Here is a 12707-nt window from a genome sequence, read left to right as displayed (position 1 = left end):
TATATATACTCTTTGAAATAAAATTAAAGCATAACTATTTTACATTCTCATTATTATTGAATTAAAAATGTAGAGATATATTTAAAGTATAATTTGTATGCTATTTGGCATTAATTGCCAATGTAATAGAGCAATTCCTACATATAGAAAACTAATGACATATCGAACTCCACAAGTAAGACTACAGTATGACGTACATATCAAATATAGCTACTAAAGTATATAGCATTAAAATATGGCAAGCTCCATCTAGACTGAAGTTAGCAAAGCATTCTCAGCTATAATATTAAAAAGTTAATTCAGTAATTGCATGCAAGGCAATATCTTTCATCAAACAAATTTAATTTCAAAATCGATAATACAATTATGAATCAATCATACCGTTGAACACAAACTATTAAAAATCTTTGGTTAAAAGTTGAAATAAAAATAACAAATATTGAAAAAATATTAAAACAAAAGTCAAAACATGCGGATACTTTACCTAAAAATTATTCTTGAAATTATCTCCGTCAGAGTAATAGTGCATGCATTGTGGGTAGGGGGGCACATTCAATGTTAATGAAATAAGATAATGTACAACAGAAACTAACAGAAGAAATCATGATGTTTTCTTATTAATATATACTTGCTTAAATTATCAGTAATAACACCGGCAGTCATAAACAATGATCTCAGTGATGAGAAATGTTGGGTGTACTATTCCTTCACCGAAAAAGAAATACTCTACAAAAATTGGTTGAAGTAGTAACTAGCCTCAATGTTCCATAAACAAATTCGCACCCAATTCAAGATTTTATTTAATTTATTTTTTAAGAGGGGCTTATTGAAAGGGGCTTATACTGTATGTATGTTTTTTTTTTGCATTTTCCTGTATTCCGGACACAGGCAAACAAGGTGAATTGGTGTTGCTGTTTATGTGAAAACAATATTTTTACAACCATACAATATATATGATTTGTTGTAGTTTTTTTTAAACTATTTATTTTTTTTAGAAACAAATTTGTACACACCTTCAAATTCCTTCAACTTAGTATTTTGTCTTTTCATATTGGCTTCCGATTAGTCTCGTAATTTAAAATAATTTAAGCAAGTATTTAAGAAAATAAAGTATGAAGCTGTTAAAGATAAAGGAAAATGATTTAAGCATGTTATGATGATAAAGAAAAGTTAAGAACAAAACGGACTAGATCATTTGTTTTATCTTCGTGTTATCAATATTAAAGAAGATTATTACAAGAATTGTGTCAGTTTGATGGGTAAATACATTTGGACATGTCAACATAGTACACTTGGACATGTCAACATGGTACACATGTTATCAATATTAAAGATTATATTTTGAAGAATTGTGTCAGTTTAATGGGTTGTAATAAATTTGGATATGTCAACATGGTACACTTGGACATGTCAACATCTTGAACATGTCAACATGGAACAAATGTTATAAATATTAAAGATTATAATTAGGAGAATTGTGTCAGTTTGATGTGTTACTAAATATTTGGACATGTCAACAAGATGAACTTGGACATGTCAACATGGTACACTTGGACATGTCAACATGGTACACTTGAACATGTCAACATGGTACACTTAGACATGTCAACATGGTACACATGTTATCAATATTAAAGATTATAGAATTGTGTTAACATGTCAACAAGATAAACTTAGACTTATCAGTATGGTGCCCTGGGACATGTCAACATGGTACACTTGGATTTGTCAACATGGTACTCATGTGTAAAATTGGTATTAGACATGTCAACATAGTAAACGTAGACATGCCAATTTGTACTACAGTATATGCTGAATCCACTGCAGCCATATTTAGTTACAAATTCTTTTGAAGATATTTTTGGAAAATTGTGCATTCCAGTATTGCATAAATATACTGTATAAATTACACTTGTCAATTGGTAAATATAGTAATTGAGGTATAACCATAGGACAACGCTTCTACACTCATCCCTGACGTCAATGTGTTAAATATAAAAAAATGACTTTATAAAATTAAACCAAGACAAACACTGTACTTAATACTATTGTTTTAAATGATTATTAAGAAATGACTGATAGTAAACAATGTGTTAATTGACTGAAACAATCGATGAAAAACAATATGAATACATAGTTATTACAAGTATAAAGATTAATTTAAAAATTTACTTACACGAGCTTTAGGAACCAAGTTTTCCATTCCTTTAATCGTCACATCTGTACCAACTACACCAAGAAGTTGTTGATTCTAGACACAATATTTAAAATTAAAAAGAAATATTTAAAGAAGATTTCATCATAAACATAGTTTGGGTTGAACATATGTTTACAGGATTTTATATATTCTAACTTCACTATAAAATTGATATATGAAATATTTTCATACAGGAGATTGATAACAAAGTTTTCTATTCTTTTCTACTCTATTCCAATAGTCATAATTATCGGCACAGGTTCAATGTATTTGTAAGTGGAGAGGGGAACTATATGTCAACAAATAATTCTTGGTCCTCTCTCTATAACGGTTGTCATATAATGCTTTGTATTTCTTTTCTATTGTATGTATATGTTTCTTATGGACAGTTTTGTCAGAAATAAAGTTGAATTGTATTGAAGTGAATGCTTTTCTTGATCACAGTTCTGGTGGTAAAACATTCTGGGACAAGGACAAGAGATCCAGTGTACACATCTGGCACATGTGTACTTCAAGAACACAGCGCACTACTCTTGTTACTATCTTGTCCATTTAAGGAATCTTTCCTGGGCCAAATCATCCTGAATTCTAATTTTTAGATATTTTAACTATAGCCCTTTTCAATTTAAATGTAAACGATATTATTATATTATTATATACTTTAACTTTGTGTTTTTAAATATATTTTATTATCAACCTGTAATTGGTGCCTTGCACTGTTGGTTGTGAAATAAATAATAAAGAAAAGCAAAGAATAAAGAATTTCCATTTACTAATACAACATAATGTTTACTTACCGCTGAACCATCTGGAAGTTTTGTCTTGTTAAATGCTGGCAGGGTTAGTGTGGTCATCATTCCAAGTCCCTGTAATGGTTTTAAATTATAATAAACAATAATACTAATATTTCTCTTAGGTTCTTTATAACCTGCAAAATCCCTATGTCACATGTGATCTTAGGTGATACTTGACATGCAACAACTATTCCCTTTAAGCGGACAACTTTAGAGTGTCACTTGCAAAGAGTGTCCTGAGACAAGGAAGTCCTACAGCTGTTCAAGTATTAAGACTACATGGTGTATGTTAGTTCATTTTATATACATTTGGTCAATTACAATAAATAAAACATTACATTTAAAAAGATAATGGCTTACCAATGCATCTAGGTAAATGTTAGACCACTGATATGTCCGATTTCCTGCTAACACTAGAGGGCGACTCAACACAGGAATATAATCCTAGAAGAAATAAGCAATAAATTCAGAGGCTTAATGGTACATTACTAGGCAGCCCACCTTTCAGTATTATATTGTTTACCAGGTGGAATAACCTTCAATGGACACACAGCCATCATGCATTGTGTTTTTTAAGCTGTATGTACACACCAGATTCATATTATTAGGGAAGAGTGAAATTAAAATATTTAAACCGTAATAAGTAACCCTAATTTCACTCTTCTCTGATATTATAAAGTAGACAAATCTTAAAGGCCAAAGTAAACATTCTACTTACCAATGTTGTTAACCGGACAGCTCCGATTGATGGAATATTGCTAAAGTAACCTATGCAAACAATAGGAAAAGAGATTACTTATACAATGTATCCATTGAATGAATGCAACACTTTTTACACCTCTCGGAGGAGAGAGATAAATGAAGGAAAAGTTAAGGTAACAAGCTGTGCTTGATTGGCAGACTTAATTGTTGAATACTAACCATTTGTGAGACAGGCCATTTCTTTTACTCCATCTGAAGATACCATGGCGTTTGGACCTACATTGTACACAAATATTCGTGTCTAAAAGAAAATGTTCAAAAACATTAAGCTGAAATCAAATTGTATCAGTTTTTTGTTTCCAATTCCAGACTAAAGCATATAGCCTAAGGATACAATCAGTATGGCAGAGGCAGGCTCGAACCTATGCTAGTCCGACTTCCTTATCATTACACCTAATAACTCTCCAATCTATAACCTAATGCAACTGAGCCAACATTGCTTAAAAACGATGATCTGATTGATGAGAACCGGTGATGGCCGCATTGCTATTTCTTTATAAGTATGCACATATATTTTTTTCTTCCATTGTATTTATAAATGACTATGACTTACTCTTTTTTGATCATTGTACTTTTTAATAATTTCTTCTCCAGAATCGGGGCCACCATCTGTGAACATCAGGATGACCGAGTTACAGTCCGCTCCTTTGCCATTATCAGAAGATACGGCCTCATCCATTAGCTACAAACCAAAATATCAGGTTATTAAAGGATATATTATTCCATTCCATACTATCTTATATTCTAAAATTTACACTTTACATTCAACATCCTATGCAGTTTTCAGTTTAAGTCTTTTTCCAGTCGACATTGAATTGCGGTTGCTGAGCCAGACAGGCCTGGAAAAGAGTTAATTAGGCCTATCACTGATATATTAACGATTCACAGGAAATGAGGTAAAACTATAAATCGTTAAAACAATTGCAATTGTTGAAGTTCAACTGTGTTACGCTAGGTTGCAATATCAAGAACCAGGCTGCAAGTAAACGACCTTGGTTTTGCGACACTTCATGCCTTTTTGTCTCAGCAACGCTTGAGAGTAACCTTGGTTTAGCAATACTTTGCGTCTACATGCCTCAGCAAAGCTTGAAGAAACGCTCAACCAAGTCAAATTTTAAACGATCGATAAAGTTTGATCTTTTAAAATTTGTGTAAATTATTAGTAAGTTATAAAACACATTTACATTTTGAAGGGATATAAAGGCAAATTCCAATGCTCTTGTGTAGTTCGCCATCTCCTCTGTGGCATTATTTTCCATATACTCTTTCAATTGTTTCTTTAAATGCTAAAAAAAAAAAAGATTATTGCATAATTTTCACAATTGCGTTTGTGTTTGGATAGCAATAACTTATTTACTATTTACTGCAGTTACTGCAGCTCTTGTTTTAAAAAAAATGTTTAAAATATACATGAATGGCAACAGAAAAAAATCGAAAATATGATGGAGGCCCGACTTCAGATGGGTTATACAATTTGAACATTATTGCACTGCAAACACGGGGGTAGCCAGCGATTGAAACAAATTATGGTAAACCTAAATTTGCCCAATTCCAGTAAAATTCTAAGCCAGAGAACAAAAGTTATGAGGTTTTTTTATGCTAGATTTGACTGAAATTAAAAATAATGATAGATGTTTGATGGGAAGTATAATTATGCCAGAGATTTAGCCATTATGTTTGCTATTTTTTTCAAAAAGAAAATAAATGAAGTTGAGAATATCAACATTTTGGTTGTTATTAACTCTTTTCCTTTTTAGAAACTTTGCACCACAAACTTTACTAATTTGAATATTACATATTTGCATATTACCTGTTTGTTTCTCAAATTAGCTTGAACAAAAGTTGTCAGTTTAGGATCTAGAAATGTTGTGTTGTCATTGAACTGTATAGAAGACAGAAATATGTTATATATAATTTTCATATAATAGCCATATAGATTAATATTCTAATTCAGCAAAAAAAGTTAATAATACACAAAAAGAAATTACTTGTTGGCCACACTGTACAAAGGTTCAAGTCTCTCCACCAATAATTCTGGTGGTAGAACAAGTCTTCTCAGGTCGTGTGCAACCCAGTGCATTTTTAGTATTATGTACTTGTCACCTTGGCTCGTCGTTCATGTTAGGCTGCAGAGTTGTGAACTCTGTAGAAGGCCTAAATCAAATTGATAATGAATAATATAAAACAAACTCACCATTGCTACATTTACAAAGTCGTCATCTCCAAGCGTGTCAATTGCCTCCGAAACAGAAACTTTTATCAAGTTTGAAGTGATGCCACTGGTACTACCACTCCTAATATGGAAAGGTGTTTTGTATATTAAGATCTGTTTACACTATCAAACTAGTTTGTGTGTGATGTGCCCAAATATGGTAGTGATATGCTTAAATATTGTAGTGATATGACATCATCATGTCTATATATGGGCACATCACATTTTTTTGTCACAAGTTTAATAGTGTAGACACAGCTTAAAGATGTATCATCCCTCTAAAAATAATCCTAAATTGAATTTAAAAATAAAAAATATTCTTACATATCCACAAGTATTAGAACGTCTTTTGGTGAGTTGGCCGCACCGATGTACCTGAGAAAAAAAATCATAATCAGATTTATATTTGTTTACAAAGAATTCAAACAAATAAGTATATTATTTTGTATTATATAATAAAGTTAAAGCTGGTATTAATATTCTAAGCATAAGGATCCCACAATACAGTATTGTTTAGTGTTTTGGTTAGTTGTTTCATATTATATTAGGTAATTGGTTAGACTATTGTCGTAATTCTTTATCTTTTATTTTGTCAAATTTATAGATGTATTGTCCCGAAAAAAAACATGAAAAATTAAGTTTAATAAAAAAAAATTAAAAACTAGGCCATTTCATAGTTTTAATAAAGTTAAATTAATTAATTTTTTCAGAAGGCAATATATCTGTAAGGTAGAATCTAATGTTTTTTGCATTTATTATGTCATGATCATTTGACAGATGAAGATCGGTTTCACTTCATTGCAATAACACATAATTTTATTCATTTTCAATTAACTATATATGTAATCATTTTCTGCTAACAATGTTCATCTCTAGTTTCACATCAATTGTTCAATTTCAATGTAATTTTAATAGAACATTAAATGAAGGCTATACATGTTTTTAATTACTGTTCTGCCTGATTGCACATTAACATAGTAATGTCATTTTACCATCCGACAATACTATGGTTTGATGTATGTATGTTTGATTCAAATGCACGCAAACTATGGGAATTCTACTTCACTGCATACAACATAATATTCTAATGCATTTATTTTTAAGTGCTGGATCAATGAAATTGATTTTGATAAGAAAGGTGTTAAAACACTCCTTCAATTAAATCCAAAAAAACAGATTGAGCAAACATAGAAACTAGGTCTTAAACAATGCTATTTGTAGATTTTTTTTTTAATAGCTTTCCAGTATTTTGGAGAGTACTGTATATTGTTTGTATGGCTACCATGGTGATTATAGGTTCTTTGATGGAGTTGGGTTCTTGGCAACAAAGTACACAATAATTGGATAACACCGGTAAATAAATATCCTCAAAGTATTGAATTACATGATGCATTAAGTTCATATAGGGTTCTTTATATAAATATGTTTTTTCCAATATCAATTTTCTGATTGAATGTTTAAAACATGAAAACAATGTAAGAAATTCAGAATCATCTCCCAAATCCAAAGATATTGATAAGCCGATATTTGCATATTGATTTTGCCGGTAAAGACCTAGCGACATTCAATATCCCGCCACTTCACCTGTAAAAATCTGCTTCGTAATTGGCCAGATTTATGGTAAGGAGGGCAGTTGATGTGTGACATTGTTACGAAATGGGATTCCATCGTTTGCACTTTAGGCTGAGTGCTTTGTATTGATGTGTCGGTTTCAAGTAGAAATTCGGAGTCAAACTAAAGTTATATTCTTTTCTGGTATGCAATATTAAGCACATCTTTGAAAGTGAACAGAAAAATCTTCAATTGGATTACAAATGAATATGGATGATAAAACAACTGCATTCGTGCGTATGTATGTACATGATAACAGGACTGCAGACATAACAAAAGGTAGGCGAGTCCATTTTTTCGTAGTAATATTATTCTTTAAACATGGTAATAAGTACCTAGGGATAAGCAATTTTGTAGTAAGTTATTACTTACTTGTCCAATTAATATTTGTAACATAAGTAATATTATTCTTTAAACATGGTAATAAGTACCTAGGGATAAGCAATTTTGTAATAAGTTATTGCTTACTTGTCCATTGTAACATAATATATTTTATACTTACCTTAACAAAAAATTATTAAAAATTTCTAATAAAAATCTACATAATGCATCACATTACATATATAACATTAAAACGTGCACATTACAATAACATTAAAATACTTTTAAAAACTGTTATACTACCAATAAAAATACAAAAATAAGACACCACAACACCATACATGCAACTACTGTACAAGAAGTGCAAAGTAAAAATATCAATAATAATAATAATAATAAACATGATCAAACAACTAAGCAATGAAAAGAGTAAAATTGTATTTATTTAAAGGAACACTTAGTTTTGATAATCAACTTAAAAACATAAAACAATTTACAAAACAAAATAATAAATAATAAACAATTCTTTCATGTTAAAGTTATACTGTTATTCCCTACTTATTACAATCAGAGTAACAGTGTGCAAATATGAAGCATTCATGAATTATGTAGATTCCTTCATGTTTTAACTAATCTATTAAAGCTCTGTCAACACTATCAAACTTAATGTGACAAAAAAATGTGATGTGCTCATATATAGAAAGACACTACCATATTTGGGCACATCACATGTTTTTTGTCAAACTTTGATAATGTGGACAGAGCTTCAGACCCAGTTGAAGACTAACCTTTTAACAAGTTTATTTATCTAACAATTCTGTTTATATCCTGTTTTACTTCAGTTTATGTACCTGCTTAGCGCAATGCATTTATATATAACATTAATAAAAAAGAATTTTTGCAACACACCTGTCCTGAGATAATGTTTATTATATTCTTATCTCTTATTCTCAAATAAATAACATAAAATACTGAAAAAAAAGTAACTATTATACAATAATAAATAAATGCAGGTGTATATTTTTTTTAAATTACTAAACAACATGTTTAAATAATTCATATAACTATAAACTGGGTGTATGATTGTAAAATACAGTTTGACATCAACTAAACATCTAATGTACCAAACTCACAAACTGGCAATTACACTATATAAATACATACATACAGAAAGTGTATACTGTTTTGGAACATCTATACATCATAAATATTCATGAGACAGAACAAGGTGAAACACTGAGGGCAGCAAACTCACCAGCTTCTTCGTCTTACATCATATTGATCCATTTGTAACTTTTTGCTGAGTTTCCATTTTTTGCCTGGTTTAATGTTTGCCAGGATTAGAAAAAAAATGACGTTGTCATGAATTTACTGAGCGGATAATTTACATTAAATAACCCAGCCACCAAAATAAAATTGAATAAAAAATATTCAGTTGTTAAAAAAAAGATGCATTCAAATAAGATTCTATTAATATAATTTTGCTCACGTTTCAAACATATCTATACTATAGGAAATGGCCTCTGTACCCTAAATACATTTTTGTTATTGCACGCATCCATATGCAAGGGGTAGTAAAAGGTTGAAGGTATTAAATTTACAGTTGAAGACCACTTTGGGGTAGTAAACTGCCATGGGGGGTTGAATCCTTCCAAGTGAAACTATAACAAATACAATATGAAGCAATAATTAATGTTGTGTGACCGTGGATGTAAAAATAAAACACCTTTTTTGTATTCATTGCTAAATAAACAGTTGAGGGTTTTAAATTTACAGTTGAAAACCATTCTGGGGTAGTAAATCTTTGCTAATGGATACATAAACTTTAAACATAATCTTTAATGTTGTATGAGTTAAAAATCCTTTTTTTTTAATTCATTGCTACATAAACATTTGTTTTTAAAAATAAATGCTAGAAATGTATGTGTATATAGTATATATACACATATTAACAGCTAAACATACATTTATCACACCCTTTTAAAATATTTCTCCTATACTTCAGAAGCTCTACATACTTGCAATCCAAATCTATTTTTTTTTTCTCAAGTAAACATAAACTCAAAAGTTTATTAGAATTTCAAAATAATCACCTTTTAAAATTGGAAACCAACAACCTAAAGAAGAACTATTTTAAATTCAGACTGTCTGGCTGCAATCGGCCAACTCTTGTCTAGAAATTCTAGATAATATATTTAGAATATGGCAAGGTTACATCATCAAGTATGTAGCTTAGTTCATAACGGAAATAAGATCAGCTAACATAAATGTTAATATACAAAATTTATATCTCAACTAAAAATCCTAAATGACTTCTCCAGAGGCAGGTTAAAAAATATAGTCAACTACAGCGTCTCTGGTAGGACTCGAACCCATGACATCCAGATCACTAGCCTGGCGTTCTACATCTAGACAACCGTATATTAACATTGTTTATAATAACTACAGTACTAAGAGAAAGTTACTACATTATAATTTTCTCATATTCTTACTCTTAGCTTGTTATTGTTATATGCTCTGATAATTTTAAATGAAGAGGTATATTAAAAATGCATGTATGAGATGCATGTAATGAAGTACTGTGTTAAAACTAATGTAATACTGATTACCTCCTGCATCATATAGATTATTTCAGAGCTAAAGCCAATCTCTGAGTCATTGATAACAATGCTTGAGCTATGTCATACCATTGTGGTTCACTTACACTACTCCCAATTTTTACATAAAGTCGTATAACTTCACCCATCCCAATGTTGGCATAAGGAGTGGCCTTACACTCAAGTCAGTATGGTAATGACATGTTATTGGTTTCAAATTTAAAAATATAAACAGCAATTTTACTTTCATTTCAGATTCACATAAAAATAAAAATGAAAAAATTGTTTTTTATATTAATTTAAAAATGATAAAATATTTGATTAAAAATATAAGTCAGTATGGTAATGACATGTAATTGGTTTCAAATTTATAAATATAAACAGCAGTTTTACTTTCATTTCAGATTCACATAAAAATAAAAATAATTGTTTTTTATATTAATTTAAAAATGATAATATATTTGATTAAAAATATAAGTCAGTATGGTAATGACATGTAATTGGTTTCAAATTTATAAATATAAACAGCAATTTTACTTTCATTTTAGATTCACATAAAAATAAAAATGAAAAACATTGTTTTTTATATTAAATTAAAAATGATAAAATATTTGATTAAAAATATAATAATTCATATCATATAATACAACAATAGTAAAATTAGATTAAAACTATGTTTATTGTACTTCGTCTATTGAAGCCACAACTATTTTTAGGCCTAATTTTTATGATTAGAGAGTATAAGAATATTTTGAGTGTAAAATCAATATGTAATTTATGCAATTATCGTATGTAAGGATTATAGCAATGCATATAGCAACAATTTTATATTTATTCATATTAATCATATAAGATTAGATTATTAATGGAAATGGCAAAAACACATCAATATTATTCAGTGGTATTAAACCGTTGTAAATTGTACGACATAGCATCAAAACAATGTATATTAGCATACGAAAGGTTTTTGCAACCTAACCTCTATTAAGGGGACACATTCAGGACCCAAAGTGGGTTGTTCCCTGAATAGGTATTGACCAGTGTTAAAACGTATTACAGTAGAACCTCTATTAAGGGGACACATTCAGGACTCAAAAGTCCTCTTAACATGGGTTGTTCCCTGAATAGGGATTGACCAGTGTTAAAACGTATTACAGTAGAACCTCTATTAAGGGGACACATTCAGGACCCAAAAGTCACCTTAACATGGGTTGTTCCCTGAATAGGTATTGACCATAGTGTTAAGTAGACCTATTGCAATTTTATGTTTTAAGATAAACATATTGAAATCATGGGTTAAATTATGGTCCAATAGTATGATACCTTCCCTGCAAATGAAATGTGCAGTTCAATTCATACAAACAAAAATGCAATAGATGACAACCACTATTACACAGTCATATCCACAGGCAATTTCTCAACAGACTTATCTCTTTCTTTCACAACGTAATTTATTGCAGGAGAAAACAGTAAAATGCGATAAAGTCGCTCTAATACAAACATGTCACATTGCAGGCAAATTAAACAGCCTTTTAGGTAGTAGTTAATAAGGTCACAGATTGCCTTAAACACACGCTTCCAACAAAACACGCTTAGAATAATAAGATAGGATTATCTGAAGAAAACCATGTTCTCTACTCTATAAATATCATACAAGTTGTATTTTTGTAATTCTCGATGGGTGTCTGTCATTTCTGAGCATTTTCTAATGTTAAACTAATGGTTTGGTATGACAATGGCATTGTAGGTAGGGATGTCTGTGACGGAATGAATAAAACAAAAGACAGTGATAATAAAAGTGATCAGGATGAGGTAATTCTACATAAAAACCAATTATAACAATATATTATTAATATGCAAAAATTCTTGTTTTTAATAATTCTGTATTAAATAAGTGCAAATTAAAGATAATTAAAGGCTTCTTAAAAAACTATATAGCTATCTATACTAAATATAAGTTTATTATTAAAACACAGCACAGCAAAAAAAAAAAAGATACACTTTTCCAAATTGTCAATTTTTCCAAAACATTTTTATTGCCGACAGTACTTTGTAAATGGGATGGTAGGGAAGGAGGGTGTGTTAATTATCAAATCATTTCCAGCTTAGGTGAACCTTCTCAAGCAACATAGAATTTCCAGAACTGTCAAATATCAAAGTTTTTATTTTAAATATATTTTGGTTTTCACTGAGTTTTTTTTGGTGCAAGTTAC

General features: G+C 29.9%; 1 protein-coding gene across 11 annotated transcripts in view; it reads right to left on the bottom strand.

Annotated features, from left to right (window-relative positions):
- The window catches only part of LOC144856316 (voltage-dependent calcium channel subunit alpha-2/delta-1-like), a 66358-nt gene that overhangs the window by 33596 nt on the left and 20055 nt on the right, over window positions 1–12707 (bottom strand). For 6 of the 11 annotated variants that reach the window (XM_078714277.1, XM_078714278.1, XM_078714285.1 and 3 more), the window contains exons 7-17: window positions 9153–9216; window positions 6290–6340; window positions 5948–6047; window positions 5564–5635; window positions 4938–5039; window positions 4307–4435; window positions 3913–3994; window positions 3710–3759; window positions 3352–3435; window positions 2995–3063; window positions 2177–2251 (exon numbers count right to left, since the gene is read on the bottom strand). In XM_078714277.1, the coding sequence (XP_078570403.1) occupies window positions 2177–2251; window positions 2995–3063; window positions 3352–3435; window positions 3710–3759; window positions 3913–3994; window positions 4307–4435; window positions 4938–5039; window positions 5564–5635; window positions 5948–6047; window positions 6290–6340; window positions 9153–9216 (878 nt within the window). The remainder of the gene's footprint in view (window positions 1–2176; window positions 2252–2994; window positions 3064–3351; window positions 3436–3709; window positions 3760–3912; window positions 3995–4306; window positions 4436–4937; window positions 5040–5563; window positions 5636–5947; window positions 6048–6289; window positions 6341–9152; window positions 9217–12707) is intronic. The other 5 variants (XM_078714280.1, XM_078714279.1, XM_078714281.1 and 2 more) reach the window with 1 other exon arrangement.

The sequence above is a fragment of the Antedon bifida genome, chromosome 11 (assembly GCF_963402885.1).
Source record: "Antedon bifida chromosome 11, ecAntBifi1.1, whole genome shotgun sequence".
Classification (NCBI taxonomy): Eukaryota; Metazoa; Echinodermata; class Crinoidea; order Comatulida; family Antedonidae; genus Antedon; species Antedon bifida.
Note: the sequence above shows the minus strand (reverse complement) of the source record. Positions and strands in the feature narration are given on the sequence as shown.